Source organism: Anser brachyrhynchus (genome assembly GCF_964034855.1).
Source record: "Anser brachyrhynchus genome assembly, chromosome: 26".
Taxonomy (NCBI): domain Eukaryota; kingdom Metazoa; phylum Chordata; class Aves; order Anseriformes; family Anatidae; genus Anser; species Anser brachyrhynchus.
In genome coordinates this window covers 2351884-2367323 of record NC_137719.1, presented here as the reverse complement: position 1 = coordinate 2367323, position 15440 = coordinate 2351884, and the positions used below count along the sequence as shown (strand labels likewise).

The 15440-nt window shown below is 68.8% G+C and overlaps 2 protein-coding genes across 2 annotated transcripts; one reads left to right on the top strand and one right to left on the bottom strand.

The window, feature by feature from the left end:
- Positions 1-2850: 2850 nt before the first annotated feature.
- DBNL (drebrin like) lies at positions 2851-9499 on the top strand. Its single transcript, XM_080568197.1, has 14 exons — positions 2851-3003; positions 3579-3634; positions 4212-4324; positions 4550-4624; positions 4730-4876; positions 5027-5104; positions 5199-5350; positions 5604-5652; positions 5802-5876; positions 5977-6079; positions 6791-6892; positions 7769-7863; positions 8270-8375; positions 8771-9499. The coding sequence occupies exons 1-14, from the start codon at positions 2921-2923 to the stop codon at positions 8908-8910; spliced, it is 1374 nt and encodes a 457-aa protein (XP_080424323.1). The 5' UTR covers positions 2851-2920; the 3' UTR covers positions 8911-9499.
- Positions 9500-10202: 703 nt separating this feature from the next.
- CAPG (capping actin protein, gelsolin like) lies at positions 10203-14283 on the bottom strand. The gene is given in 11 exon segments (XM_080568198.1): positions 10203-10733; positions 10810-10898; positions 10972-11104; positions 11246-11335; positions 11411-11560; positions 12385-12516; positions 12518-12553; positions 13056-13210; positions 13286-13458; positions 13525-13595; positions 14150-14283. Coding segments are annotated over 10 exon segments (1047 nt in total). The 5' UTR covers positions 13548-13595; positions 14150-14283; the 3' UTR covers positions 10203-10667.
- Between the last annotated feature and the right edge of the window lie 1157 nt (positions 14284-15440).

The following is a 15440-nucleotide window of genomic DNA, read 5'->3' as shown; positions in this document are numbered from 1 at the left end:
GGTTTCCCCATCCCTTCTGGGGTTTTCTGTCCCCTTTTGGGTCCCCCCGTCCCATCCAGGGTTCTCCGTCTCCTTTTGGGACCCCCATCCCATCCCGGGTTCTCCATTTCATCTGCCCCCCCCATTCCCATCCTGGGGTCCCCAAATCTCATCCAGGGTCCCCCCCATCCCATCTGGGGTTCACCACCCCCTTTTGGGAACCCCCCATCCCATCCCAGGGGTTCCCCCTCCATCCCATCCCGGGTTCTCCATTTCATCTGCTCCCCCCATCCTATCCAGGGTCCCCAAATCTCATCCAGGGTCCCCCCCATCCCATCTGGGGTTCTCCATCTCCTTTAGGGCCCCCCCATCCCACCCAGGGTGCCCCCCTCCTCTGGGTCCCCCCTTCCCATCTGGTGTCCCCCCCCCCCCCCCATCCTCTCTGGGTGCCCCCGCCCTGCCCACGGTGTCCCCCTGCTGTTACGATGTCACTGTCCCACCGAGGGTCCCCACGTCCTGCTTAGGGTGTCCCTGCCCTGTCCCATCTTATCGGGGTGCCCCTGTCCCACCCAGGATGTCCCCATCCCAATGAGGTGACCCCATCCCGCTGGTGTGTCCCATCCCACCAGGGTCCCCCTGTCCCACCAGGACATTCCAGTCCCCCCAAGGTGTCCCCATCCCACCAACGTGTCCCTGTCCCACCAGGGTGTCCCCATTCCCCATCCCAGCAGGCTGTCCCCATCCCACCAATGTGTCCGCGTCCCACCGGGGTGTCCCCATCCCATCAAGGTGTCCCCGTCCCACCAGGGCATCCCCATCCCACCAGGGTGCCCCCATTCCCCATCCCACCAACGTGTCCCCATCCCACCAGGGTGCCCCCATCCTGCCAGGACATCCCCATCCCACCAGGCTGTCCCCGTCCCACCAGGCTGTCCCCATGGCAGTGGGGTGCTCAGGGAGGGTTCCCCGTCCCACCCCACCCCGGGCAGGGATCGGGGTTCCCGCACAGCTCCAGGACCACCCTGCAGGGCAGGACCCCGCAGAAAACCCCTTTTACTTCAGTCCCCGTCCCTCGGGGCCACCCCACGTCGCCGAACCGACCCCAGCGGGGCACGAAGCCGCCCGCCTGCCCCCAGCCGCCCCCCCCCCCGGCACCGCACCACAAAGGTCCTTCAGTGGCTTCCCCCGAAATACGGCACGGGAAGGCTGAAAAGCCCTTTGTGCCCCCGAACCGGCGGTGACCCCGAGCCCCCCGCCCGCGGCTCGCAGGGAGCAGCTGCCGGGTGTCGGGGCGGCCCTCCCCGCGCAGCCCCCCCAGAGGTTTGATTGCCCCTGCTTTTAATTAACAACTCATTACGGCGCCGCGCACAGCTGGAAGCACCCGCGCCGGGTGCGGGGTCCCCCCGGGACGCGCCCGAACCCCACAGATCTGTAGGGTCTGGGGGCAGCTCCCCGCACGCAGGGGATTTAGCCCCCCCCCCCGCCGTGATTTCTGCTGCCAGGTTTTGGGGTGGGGACGTCGATGTTGTCCCCTCCCCGTGTCCCCCCCCCCCGTGGTGACAGCAGCCCGTGCACGAGGGCGGTGGGGAGGAGGCACCCATGGGTGCTCGCACCCACGTCCATCCCGCCAGCCCGACACCTGCCGTGCAGGGGGGCGCGGGGAGAGCTTGGTGGTGGGGTGGGGGGGGTCCGGGGGTCCTGGGGTGTCCCGAGGGTCCTGGGGTCTCTCAGGGTGCCCAAGGGTCCTGGGGTGTCCCAGGGATCCCATAGTGGCAGGGGGGGGGCAGGGTGTCCAAGGGGGCTTGGGGCACCCAGGGGTCCTGGGGCACCAAGGGGTCCCGGGGTGTCCAGGGGGTGCTGGGGTGCCCAGGGGTCCCATGGTGACTGGGGGTCCCAGGGTGTCAGGGTCCTGGGGCACCCACAGGTCCTGGGGTGTCCCAGGGCGTCCAAGGGGTCCTGGGGCATCCAGGGGTCCCGGGGTGTCCTGGGGTGTCCAAGGGTCCTGGGGTGTCCCAGGGGTCCCGTGCTTGACGGGGGTCCCATGGGTCCCACGTTCCCCAAGGGGTCCCGGAGCATCCATGGGGTCTGGGGCGTCCAAGGGTCCTGGGGTGTCCTGGGGGCCCTGGGGTGTCCCAGGGGTCCCACGGCGGCCGGGGTCCCCGGGGTCCCCAGGGTGTCTGGAGGGCCCCGGGGGGGGGAGCCCAGGAGTCCTGTGGCTGCTGGGGGTCCTGTGGCGAATGGGGGGGGTCCGGGGGGGTCCCGGGGGGTCCGGGTGCCCCGTGGTGCCTGGGGGTCCCCCTGTCCCCAGGGGTCCCGCTGTCCCCAGGGGTCCCCAGGTGTCCCCGGTCCCGCAGTCCCGGGGGGGGACACCTGCAGCCCCCCCCCCGGGAGGCCCCCATGGGTTGGGGGGCGAGCTCCGAACGGCCCCGGGGCAGCCGGGGGGGGGGTGCCGGGCACAGGGTGGGGGGTGGGGGGCACATATACACGGAAACCGGGGGGGAAAAAAATGAACCCGAAATCGCCCCAAAACGCCCCAAAACGGGACGGGGCGGGAGGGGGGCTGGGGGGGGGGGGCGGGGGCGGGGCGAGGCTCGGAGGGGGCGGGGCTAGACGCAGAGGGGCGGGGCTTGGTGGAGCGAGGGGGCGGGGCGATGCGCAGGGGGGCGGGGCTATGTCCAGAGGGGCGGGGCGATGCGCAGAGGGGCGGGGCGATGCGCAGAGGGGCGGGGCTCTCCGGAAGGGGGCGTGACCCAGGGGGCGTGACCCAGGGGGCGTGGCCTTTCTGCCCGAGGGCGGGGCGGGGCGTCGCCCAATGGGGGCGGGGCGTCGCCCAATGGGGGCGGGGCGTCGTCGCCTGGGGGCGTGGCGAGGGGCGTGGCCACCGGAGAGGGGGCGTGGCCTCGTCGGCGCGGCGCGGGGCGGGCCGGGAGCGGGCGCTGCCATGGCGCTGAACCTCAGCAAGAACGGGCGGGCGCTGCAGGAGGCCTACGGGAGGGTGGTGGCGGCGGGGAGCCCCACCGACTGGTGGGCGCGGGGGGGCGGGGGGGGGGCACCGGGATATGGGGGGGGGGGAGGGGGCGGGGGAGGGGCTGGGGGGGGAAACGGGGGGAGGGGGGAAGTGGGGGGGAGGGGGCGGGAAGTGAAAGTGAAAGTGGGGGGTGGGGAGGGGGCTCTGGGGGTGGGGGGGGGGAAATTGGGGGTGCACGGGGGGTATGGGAGGGGGGTGGGGGGAGGGGGAGGAGGGGGTTCTGGGGGGTGGGGAATGAGGGGATGGGGGTTGGGGGGGATTGGGGTTGGGGCTGGGGGTGCATGGGGGGGTGGGGTACCCATAGGTAGGGGTTTGGGGGGGCGGTGGGTGCATGGGGGGGTGGGGTGGGGGTATCCCGGGGGGGAGGGTTTGAGGGTGCTGGGGGATGCGGGGGGTGCAGCGGGTTGGGGCTGGGCGGGTGCTGGGGGGGGGCAGGGGGTGGGGTACCCATAGGTGAGGGTATAGGGGGGCTGGGGACTGGGGGGGACAGGGGTGGAGGCTGGAGGGGATGGGGGTTGCACAGGGGTCGGGGTGGGGGGGCCGTGGGTCACCCCCCCCGGCTGTCCCGCAGGGCCCTGTTCACCTATGAAGGCAACAGCAACGACCTGCGCGTGGCCGGCTGCGGGGGTGAGCGCGGGGCACGGCCCCCCCGGGAACAGGGAAGTGGGCGCCAGGCTCTGCCCCCTGCCCCCCCCCCCCCTCCTTGGGCCCGGCTGTGGGTTCCCACGCCGGAGCCTGGCGGTGCCGGTGCCGCCCATCCCTGCCCGGCGGATTTGCATCCAGCGGCCCTTTCCTTCCTGCTCCGCCGCCCCAGCATCCCGCCTGCCCTTCGTGCAGGGGGCACGCGGAGCTCGGGGGGGGGGGGGGGGGGCAGGGTTTAGGGCTGGCACCGGGGACTTTTGGGTGCGGGTCAGAGGTCCCGCGCGTCCCCTCCCGCGGAGCATCCAATGCCTTTTTGCTGGGCCATCAATATTTCATAGCGGCGAGGAAGGAGAGCTCCGGTCTGAGCAGGCTGCCACCAGTGAGCGTCAGCCCCTTTTCTGCTTTGCTGGGCTCAAAGCAGGAGGGATCCTCGCTGGTGGGCTCGGTTTTGGGGATGAGAGCGGGGTTTTCGGGTGATTCCCTGCTGGGGGGGGCTGCGGAGCCAGGCAGGAGGTGCCGGCGTCCCCTGGCAAGCCCCAACCCCGCTCCTCTCCCGGCGCAGACGGGGGCCTGGAGGAGATGGTGGAGGAGCTCAACAGCGGGAAGGTGATGTACGCCTTCTGCAGGGTGAAGGACCCCAACTCCGGCCTGCCCAAATACGTCCTCGTCAACTGGGTGAGTGGGGACGGGGACCGGGGCACACGTTGGGGACCTCCCCTGGTGCCAAAAAACGCCCGGTGGCCAAAAAAACCAGCAGGTGCCCTGCAGCCAGGCAGCACCGCGGTCCCCAAATGGCACCTGGGGACAGTTTTCCATCCCAGAATCAAGGTGCTGCTGCTGGAGAGACCCCCGTGGGCTGGGACCCCCCCAGTAAGCGGGTGCCAATGGTTTCCCTTGCAGACAGGCGAAGGTGTCAACGACGTGCGGAAAGGAGCCTGCGCCAACCACGTCAGCACCGTCGCCGGATTCCTGAAGGTCCGGCGGGCTCCCGGTGCCCCCCAACCCTTCTTCTGCCACGGGGTGGTCCCCGAGGATGTCACCTCGAGGCCATCCCCCTAAGCCGGGGCTGTCCCCGCGCAGGGCGCGCATGTCACCATCAACGCGCGCGCCGAGGAGGACGTGGAGCCTGAGCTCATCATGGAGAAGGTGGCCAAAGCCTCGGGGGCCAACTACAGCTTCCACAAGGAGAGCAGCCGCTTCCAGGACGCCGGACCCCAGGCTCCCGTGGTGAGTTGGTGTTAGGAGACGCCCGAGACCACCTTACGGCTGTCCTGCGGCGCCGTGATGAGCCAGGCACGGGGCTGGACGGAGCTCAGAGTGTTTTTTGGGGGAGCTCGGGGGCTTTGCTCAGCCTCACAACTCTCTGCTGCCCTGCAGGGCTCCGTCTACCAGAAGACGAACGCGATGTCTGAAATCAAGAGGGTGAATAAAGATAATTTCTGGGCCAAAGCCGAGGTGAGTGCCGGGCAGCCAGGCTGCTCTCTGCTCGCCGATGCCAAGCTCTGGGGCTGGGGGGCTGTGGAGCCGACCCGTGCACGTGTCCCGGCAGAAAGACGAGGAGAACCGGCGGCTGGAGGAGAAGAGGCGGGCGGAGGAGGAACGGCAGCGGCTGGAGCGCGAGCGGCGGGAGCGGGAGCTGCAGGAGGCGGCGGGGCGGGAGCAGAGATACAAAGCCCGCTCCAACGAAATCGAGGCCCAGAAGTGAGTCCCTGGCGGCCGTGACGTGTCCCCGGCTCGCGCTCCCGTGACACAACGGGAGGCGTGGAGAGAACCCTCCGGCCGTGTGTCCGACGCCGGCCGTGTGTCTGCTCTCCCCGGGGCTGGGGAGGCTCCGAGCATCGCTCCCCGTGGGCAGAGCCTTCCCCAGCTCCCTGGGGCAGCTCCCGCTGTGCTGTCCCCGTCCCCGCGTGGCCGTGGTGCTTAGCTGTCCTTTTGTCACCCTCTGTCACCGCAGGAGGCTGCAGCAGGAGGCGGAGAGGAGGGACAGGGAGCAGCAGCAGCGGGTGAGCCTCGGCACCGGGCTCTCTGAGGGTCTCGGGGTGCCGAATCCAGGGGGTGTCCCCCCTGTTCTCCCTCTGCCACCCCTCCTTGCCCCCATTTCTGCGGTCCCCGGGGGGGTGGCTCCATGTCACCGACCCCTCTTGTGCCGCAGAAGGAGCAGGCGGAGGAGCAGGAGGCCGAGCAGCGGAGAGGCTTCAGGAGGAGCGAGTCGGTGGAGAAAGCCCAGGTGCGCTTTGCTGGGGGGGACCCGCGCTGGGGGGCTGCTCCCAGCCCCTCTGCCCCTTCCAGCCCCTCCAGCCCCTGCTTAACCCCTGGTTCCCGTGCAGGAGGCAGCGTCGCTGATCGCTCAGAGGCCGGTGAACCCCCGGGACATCTTCAAGCAGAGGGAGAGGTCGGCACCCGGGGACACAGCAGCTGCTGCCCAGCCAGGTGGGACGTGGCAGTGGGCACCGGGGGGCTCCCGGGGGGGGGGGGGAAGCGTTAACACCCGAGACTGCCGTATCCGTACCCCACTGCACCCGGGAAGCTTTAGATTTCTTCGTATTTTTTTTAATGAGACGTACTAATGCCGGAAAGGAACCCGGCCTGGCTGCCTGCCGTCCCGCCCGGCTGCTCACGCGCTCGAGCGCAGCCGACGAGACCGAGCCGCTCCGCGGGGCAGGAGCCAGGAAGTTGTGAAAACCGAAGCTGGGGCTGCAGCCGAGGAAGCCGCTGCAAACACGTGATGTGCCCAGGCCAACATCCCCCCCCCAGCAGCCCAGCCCCCAGAGAACGACTCGAATTAGTCCGGAGTAACTCATGTTCCCCGGTTTTGCGGAAGGAGCGCGAGCGCACCTTGGTGGCGCGGCCCCGTGCTTGTTTGCGCTCGGAGGCACCGATGGGCGAGATAAGAGCGGCAGGAAAATCCCCGGGGAGCCGGCGCTGCCGGCCTCAGAGCTGCTCCGCTTCCCCGACACGACGTCGGGGCAGGTTTCTTGTTCGCTCGGCTGCGGCGCTGCTGTAACCAGTCGACAAACTCGTTTTTTGCAAGAGGGACCGGAGCTGGAAAATCCTGCCGGGGGAGGCGAGCCCGGTGGCAGGCAGATGGCGAGCGAGGGGTACCTGAGCCCCTTCCTCCAGCACCTCCATCTCCTTTTCCAGGCAAATTGCGCAGCCCCTTCCTGCAGAGGGAGGCGAACGCGGTGCCGAGCCCCGGCCCCCCGGCGCGGGAGACGCCGCCAGCATCGCCGGTGCCCGCTGCAGGTGCGTGCCTTCGCGGACGGGCCGAGCACAGCTTCTTGCCGCGCCTCTCCGAAGCGTCCCTGGAGCTGGCAGCGGGTTCTGCTCGGTTTCTGCCTTGTCCCCATCTTCCTGCGCCTCGGCAGAGAGCAGGCAGGGTTTGGCTTTGGCTCGAGGTCTGAGGGTGATGCTGAAGCCAAGGGGGAGGATGGGGAGCGGAGGGGATGGAGCCGGGCTCCTTCCAGCGGTGCCCAGTGCCAGGCCCAGCGGTGCTGGGCACAAACTGGAGCCCGGGAGGCTCCCCCACGAAGCGCGGCCGTGCCGGGTGGCTGCCGGAGCCCTGGCACAGGTCCTCAGGAGGTGCCGGAGCCTCCTCCTCGGAGCCTTCGCACCCGGCTGGACGTGGTGCAGGGCTCTGGGTGGCCCTGCTGGAGCCGGGTGGCACCAGAGGGGCCCGGAGGTGCCCCCAGCCCCCACCACCCCGCGGTCCTGTGACCTCCGGGCTGAATGCTGGCGTTCAGCCTCCGGCCAGGGCTTCGCCATCCACGCTGAGCCTTTCCCCGAGGCCGCTGTGCGGGCGGCCGGGGCCGGCTGCGGTCACCACTAGATGCTGCTCTTGGCCAAGGTCTCGGCGCCGGCCCTTCCCCGCCGCTCGCCGCAAGCAGCAGAGCCTGGCTATTTGCGTCGCTGGTATTTTAGGAAATGATGAATCTCGGGCAAGCTCACTCCGTTCCCCATCGGAAATGCCGCGTCTCATCCTTTTTAGGGCTCCCCAGCCCCACGCTTTTCCCCCTTGCGGGGTTTTGTGCTCGCTCAGCCCATTCCCTGCAGCGCAGGGACCTCGGGGACGGCGGCAGGGGGGAGCAGGGAGCGGGTTGGTGACACACGTTCCCCTTGCAGGGTACAACTCGAGCGCCCCGGAGCCCCCTGCGGACGAGGCCGATGTGTACGAGGAGCCGCCGGACGCCTCGGCCATCTACGAGGAGCCCCCTCAGGTTGGGTGGCACGGACGGGATGCACCCCGAGCATCCCCGTGGGTCCGAGCCCCGCTGGTGCCCTCGGGGCTTTCTATCCCCTACACCTCCTCCTCCTGCTTGCACATCCCAAAGCAGCAGGGCCAGGCAAGGCCGGCTGTTCTCGGCAGGCTGCGTCAGATTCTCCGCTGTGTACTAGCGGGGTTGTGTCACGCTGCAGCACTTCCTTTGCAGATGTGGTGGATGCTCGGTTTCCTCTCTTTAGCTGGAGGGGAGTGTTCTGGACGTGGCCATATCCAGCAAACAATTGTGCTGGGGGGACGCTGCTCACTGGCTGCATCCTGCACCGGGGCAGACCCCGTGCCCCAGAGCCTGGCTCCGCCTAACGAGGCACAGCATCGTTAACACCCTTTTCTCCCTCCCGAAGGACCACGCAGATGGGGCTAAGTACGACTACCCGGCCGAGTACCAGCAGACGCCGGACCTGGCGGGGAAGGGGCTGTGTGCCCGGGCTCTCTACGACTACCAAGCGGGTACGGGCTGGGGGGGCTCCTCCGAAATGGGGGGCGCGGGGCCCAGAGCTGGGCAGGGCATTGCCCATTGCGCTGCGGCATCCGCAGCAGGGCCGACAGGGAGCAGCTCCCACCCCCTGCAGAGCTGGGAAAGCAAGTGAAGGGGAACGATGCCCTCCCTCCCTTTTATTTCCTAAAATCTGTTTCTTGCTGTCCTCCCTCCTGTCCCGGAGCCAGCTTTGCCCGGATATTTGTGTTTTGTAACGTCTGAGCCGCCCTGGCTCCCTCCAGCCCTGGCCGTGCCAGCAGCTGGATCCCCAGCACCGAAGGAGGGACACCCGAGGCGGGCGGGGGGCTCGGGGCAGCCCCGGGGGTCCGGGCTGTTCCTCACTCACCCCCCCTCCGTCTCCTTCCAGCTGACGACACCGAGATCTCGTTTGACCCTGAGAACATCATCACCAACATCGAGATGATCGACGAGGGCTGGTGGCGGGGCTACGGCCCCGACGGCCACTTCGGCATGTTCCCCGCCAACTACGTGGAACTGATCGAGTAAGGGGGCGGCGGGGGCCACGGCAGCTCCCGGCCCCCCGGGAGCGCTCGGCTCCAGCCTGGTTCTTCCAAGCAGCGCGTGGCTTTCCTTCCTTCCTTCCTGCCTTTCTTCCTTCTCTCTGAGTGACGTGCCATGGCCCCGAGACCCCCGACCCTGGAGCCCCCATAAATGCCCCCCCGGGGGCACTGGCAGAAGCCCCACGGCTCCGTCCCGGCGCGGAGCAGCCGCCTGCCCCGCGGGCTCCCCTTCCTTCTGGCATCTCGTGCGGTCCGACCCCTCGCAGGGAGCCCAGAGCTGCAGCCAGCGCTCGGCTTTCCAGCTGGAGAGGAGATCAAACGAGGCCAAAGTGGGGGTTTTTAGCAAAAGCTGTGAGCGAGGGCTCCCCCCTGCGTGCCCCATTCACTGTGAACAAGGAAGAGCCCGGTCCGGCTGCCGCCTTCCTCTCGGTCGCCTCCAGCTCCTTTCCCTGGTGTTGCTTTTGGAACAGAAGGACGCGACGGGTTTTACGACGGGTTTTAGGAATGCTGGGGACGCTCGTGCCCCCCCCCCCCGGTCAATAAAAGGGCTTTTCTTTGGTGACGGCTGCACAGGACCCGGCCGTGCCCCTGCTGCTCTGCGCCACCATCAGGGTCCCCGCTCTGCGCTCCCCTAACCCTGCGTCCCGTGGTTAATCCCCACTCCTACATTGGAAGGCTTTTCAGCATGATTTGGGGTGAAATGGCGGTGTTTTGGCACAGGGGCTGGCAGAGGGCATGGGTTTTTAATGCCAGCCGCCAGCGCCAACGAGAAACCTTTAATAAGGGGAAGCTGAGCTGGGCGTGGGGCTCAGTGCCGGTTTCGCAATGGGTCTGAAGCTGCGGCCGCGCTGCGCCGAGCGGGTTCATGCGCCAGGGGGTGAGGGCAGGGATAACTAGGTGGGTAATTAGTATTGGTTCTGGCGATGAGTCTAACGAGGGAGGGAGGTTTGCTCAGAAGAGCAGCCAAGAGACAAGCAGCTGGAGTAAGCAGTGGGGGTGTCCGGGTGCATAGGGCACTATAGGGGTGTTTTGGGGACCTGGGGACACTGAGGGCGAGGGGGATGCAGGGGACACGGGGATAGCAGGGTGTGGGGACACCAGGGTGAGGGGACCTTGAGGGGGTGCCCCCGCAGCCCCTTTGCCTCCCTGTCACCTCAGCACCCATGGGTGCTGCCAGGCCCCAGGGTGTCAGGGCCACCTTGCCATGGCCACCATCACCCCCTGCTGTCCCCAGCCCCACATCTTCCTGCCCCCCAGGCTGGCGGTGGGACACGGGGCTCAGCATCGGGCCTTTATTCGCCAGGCACGGGTGCAGGAGGGGGGCGGCACGTGAGCGTGGCAGCGACGGGGCACGGGGGTGGCACGGGGACGTGGCGTGGGCACGGCGGTGACGTGAGGGCACGGGGCAGGGTGGAGGTGGCAGAGGTACAGCAGCAGAGCGGGTGGGGAGGGGGGGTGACAGGGGACAGGGGTGGGCACGGGTACAAAATGGGCTTGGGGACAGCATGGGGGTGGCAGCGCCGTGGGGATGGGGTGACCGCAACGGCACCAGGGTGGAGATGGAGGGGGCATGGGGATGGCACGGGGGTGGCTTGGGCATGGAGATGGAGGGGGCACGGGGGTGGCATGGGGACGGCATGGCCTTGGAGGTAGCAGGGGCTGGGGGATGGCACGGGGGTGGCCTGGGCTTGGAAATGGCCTGGGGGTGGCAGGGGCACGTCCTGGCCCTGTGGTGCCCTCCCCTCACTTCCAGTTGGCGAAGAACTGCTTGAAGAGGGGCGTCTCGCAGCCCTGCAGCAGGATCTCCACCTGCGGGACGGGGACACGGTGGGGACGTGGGACGAGGGGACATCACCGTGGCACCCCCCAGCCCTCCCGTGCCAACCTGCGTGCGGGGCGAGTAGCCCATGCGGGCGATGGTCTCCTCGGCCACGCTGAGAGCCGCCTGGCGCTCCTGCTCGTTGGCTTTGCGCCCTGCGGATGGAGACGTCAGCCTTGGAGGGGGGGACCTGTCCCCTGCCCTGTCCCCGTCCCCGTCCCCAGGCACCTTTCCACACGTAGACCTTCCCCCCGGCGCCCGTGTCCAGCACGAAGCAGTCGTCGGGGCAGAGCAGGCTCTGGCTGAAGGGGCTGCTCCTGGCCACCTCGGTCAGGTCCATGCGCCCCGTCGCGTCCGACACCTGCGGTGGCCGGGGTGTCACTGCCGTGGTGTCACCACCAGGCCACCCCAGTGTCCCTCTGTGTGGCCCTGTGCCCCTTGCCACCACCACAGCGTCCCCAGGCCGTGCCCAGCCCCTCGCCCCGGGCCATGGTGGCCTTGCCTTGTAGAGGACGGCCGTCCCCGCGCTCTGGTCGGCCACCGCGTCCTCCTCGGGGCTGCCCTCCTGCAAGCTGGGCTTGGGGCCCAGCACCTGCGGGGCGAAAACACGGCATGACAGAGCCCCGGCAGGGCCACCCGCGTCCCCTCGCGTCCCACGGGCACCCACCTGCAGCATCTCCGGTGGCTCCTCGCCGTCCACCACCACCTCCAGGCGGGCCTTGCCGCCCCGCTCGCCGTCCCGGATGGCCGCCGCCAGCTCCTGGGCCCTGCTGCGCTCCAGGACGTTGCAGCGGGCCCCGCACCAGGTGAAGATGGCCTGGGGACACGGAGAGGGATGGCGGTGGCGGGGCTGGCCCGCACCAGCCCGGTGGCCACCGCTAGGCAAGGGGACACCCCGACAGATGGACACGCAGAGGGACAGACAGACACCTATATGGATAAACTGATACTCTGATGGGTGGATGGATGGATGGATGGATGGACGGACAGACAGCCCTATAGATAGATGAGATGCCCTAATGGATGCCCAGGACAGAGGAACAACCCAGCAGACTGATGCTCAGAAGGACAGATGGACAGACAGACGCTCGTATGGATAAACAGATGCCCTGATGGGTGGATGGATGTCCACAAGGATGGACAGACAGCCCTACGGATAGACAAGATGCCCCAATGGATGCCCAGAAGGACAGAGGAACAACCCGGCAGACTGATGGTGAGGACAGACAGACACCCCAACAGATGGACACCCAGAAGGCCAGGTGGATAACCCCACAGACTGATGTTCAGGACAGACAGATATGGCCACCCAGGACAGGTAGACACCCAGAAAAATAACCAGATGGAAACCTACAGACAGATGGACACCCGGAAGGTCAGACAGACACCCCTATGGATAGACAGATGCCCCAGCAGACGGACACCCAGAAGGACAGGTGGACAACCCAACAGACTGATCAGGACAAACAGACACCCCAACGGGTGTGTCCTGTGACCCAGGACACACAGACACACCGCTATGGATGGGGAGACACCCCAATGGGCTGATGGCCCCCAAGGACATACGGACACCCAGATGGACACGGGGCACTTGCACCAAGCGGGAAGGGTCTGGGGGCCGGCGGGGCCAGGGCCACCCACCTCACCCAGATCGAGGACGAAGCAGTCACCGGTGTTGAAGCTGGCCCAGCTCAGGTCCCGCTCAGTCGCCCGGATTTTCTTCCTGCCCTTCACCTGGTAGAGCCGGCGCACAGGGGCCGGGGCCAGCGCCGGGGCGCACGGACCTGAAGGCTGAATCCACGCCGCCCTCCTGCCGGCACAGGGTGCTGAGCGCCCGGCAGGGACACCGACCGCTGGGAAGGGGTGGCCAGCACCCGTGGGGGGTGCTGAGCACCTAGGGGGGGTGCTGAGCACCCAGCACGGAGACTGGGCATCCGGAGAGGATGCTGAGCCCCATGGTAGGGATGTTGAGGGCCTCAGAGGAGGTTCTGGGCACACAGGGGTGATGCTGAGCGCTGGGGGTGGGCGGTGGGCAGCACCCAGCAGGGACACCACGTGCTCGGTGGGGAGCAAGCGGGGTGGGGGGATGCTGGGGGCTTGGGGGCATCCTGCACACCCACCACGGATGCACAGCACCCATTTGGGAAGCCCAAACACCCACCAGAGCTGCCCAAGCACCCATTTGGGATGCTCAGCACCCATTAGAGATGCCCAGCATCCACTGGGGATGCCCAGCACCCATTTGGGACGCCCAGCACCCACCGGGGATGCCCAGCACCCCCCTGGCACCCTCGGGCTCCCGAAGCCCGTACCTGGTAGGTGACGCCGCGGGGGAAGTACTCCATGAACTCATCGGACTCGTTGCCCTGCACCTCGCGGTGGGTGACGGGGCGCTCGCCCAGCGCCGCGTTCAGCTGGGTGCAGAGGAGGGCGCAGGCGCCCTGCTCGTCCCGCGACGCCTCCCGGCCTGCGGCAGGGAGCGGGGGCGGCTCAGCGGGACCCCCCCCACACATATTGCCCCCCCCCCCAACCCTGTGCTCACCGATCCAGAGGTGCAGGTGGGCTCGCTCCTCGGGCCCCAGGTGCAGCACCAGGTAGGCGTCCCCCGAAAAAAAGGTGCCCCAAGAGGCCTCCGGCACTGGCACCGGGCGCAGCTTCTCCACCCGCCAGATGTGCAGCCCCGGGCGGGTGGGCACGGGGCCGAAGGGGGAGCCGCTGCGGGGAGGGGGGTGTCAGGGGGGGTTTGGAGGGGGAGTGGGGTTTTTTGGGGGGGGTTGGTACCTTTTGGGGAGCGCCGTGTACATGGTGGCGGGGAGGCGGCGGGGAGAGCGGTGGTCTGAGAGCGGGTGGTCCTGCGGGGAGAGGGGACGCGGCGATGGACAGACGGACAGACGGGAGGGCAGGCGGACAGCCAGAAGGAGCGGTGGGCACCCCAACAGGTGGATGGATGGACAGACAGCCAGAAGGATGGACAGACAAACCCCCCTCCCGACAGACAGCTGGGCACCCCAATGGGTTGGTGGGCGCCCCGATGGACAGACGGACGCCCCAGTGAGTGGACACCCAGGAGGACAGACAGACGGACAGCCCGATAGACAGACGCGCCTCGACGCACAGCTGGACAGACAGACAGACAGGTGGGGAAGGCGGGCACACCCCGACAGATGGACGGACGGACACCTGGGAGGACAGACAGACACCCCAGCAGACAGACGGGCAGGGAGCCCCCAGGGACGGACGGACGGACAGACAGATGGACGGACAGACAGACAGACAGACGGACATCCCCACGGGCACACACCCTGCCTGCGGGCACCCCAAAAGACACCGCCCCCCCCCCCTCCCCCCCCCCCCCCGCGGACAGACGGACAGACGGACGGACCCCCCCCCCCCGACAGGCGGACACCTGGGCGGACGGACAGCTGCCCCGACGGACAGACGGACACCCCACGGACACCCCACGGACACCCCACGAGCCGCGGGACACCCGGAAGCCGGGGCCGGGTGGCGGTGACTCAGGCGGCAGGAAAGGGTGGGGACGGCGGGGGGGGGCCGGGCCTGTCCCCGCGTGTCCCCCCCCCGGGGGCCCTGCTGATGCCGCTGGCGCGGGGACCCCCGACGGGGGGGTCGCTGTCACCCGTTGTCCCCACGGGGGTCCCGGCCCCCTGCTCCTGCTGGGGCTGGTCTGGGGGGGCTGTACTGGGAAGGGGGGGGTGTACTGGGAGGGGCTGTACTGGGAACTGGGGGGTGTACTGGGAGGGGCTGTACTGGGAGGGGCTGTAGTGGGAACTGTGGGGGGTACTGGGAGCTGCACAGGGGGCTGTACTGGAGGGGTTGTACTGGAAACTGAGGGGTGTACTGGGAGGGGCTGTGCTGGGAAGCTGGGGGGGGGGGGTGCCGTACGGGAGAGGTTGTACTGGGAACTGCACTGGGGGCTGTACTGGGGGAGCTGTCCTGGGAGGGGATGTAATGGGAACTGGGGGGGGCTGTACTGGGAGCTGCACAGGGGGCTGTACTGGAGTGAGTTGCACTGGGAGCTGTACTGGGAACTGGGGGGGGGAGGTTGTACTGGGGGGGTGTACTAGGAGGGGCTGTACTGAGAACTGGGGGGGGGCTGTACTGGGAGCTGCACAGGGGGCTGTACTGGGAACTGGAGGAGTGTAATGGGGGCTGTACTGGGAGGGGGGCTACATGGGGGCTGCACTGGGAGGGCAATATGGGGGAGGGGGGGGTCTGCATGGGGGGGTACTGGGAGCTGCATGGCGCGGGGAGCTTAATGGGGAGGGGTGCTGCACCGGAGTGGGGCGGTACTGGGAAGCACTGGGCGGCACTGGGAGGCACTGGGCGGCACTGGGCAGCACTGGTTGCCGCAGGGCAGCCCCCCCCCCACCAGCCGCCCCCGCCGCAGCGTGTCTGGTCGGTGACTCACGGCCGGGCCGGGGGCCACACGTGTGCTGAGCGCGGGGCTCAGCCCGGCCACGTGGCCCAGCCCGGCCACCGCGGGGCCCGGGGAGCCTGCGGGATCCTGCCGGGGCCTGGCGCGGTGCTGGGCCAGCAGGGACGGGGCACGCGGTGCCGTGAGGCCCGTCCAAAGTGGTGCTGGTGGATGGGGCCAGCCCGGTGCCGCACGCTCGGTGGCCACGGCGTGGCCGTGCCGTGCCCGTGCGCCGCACGCGGTGCTGGGTCCCCTGCCAGTG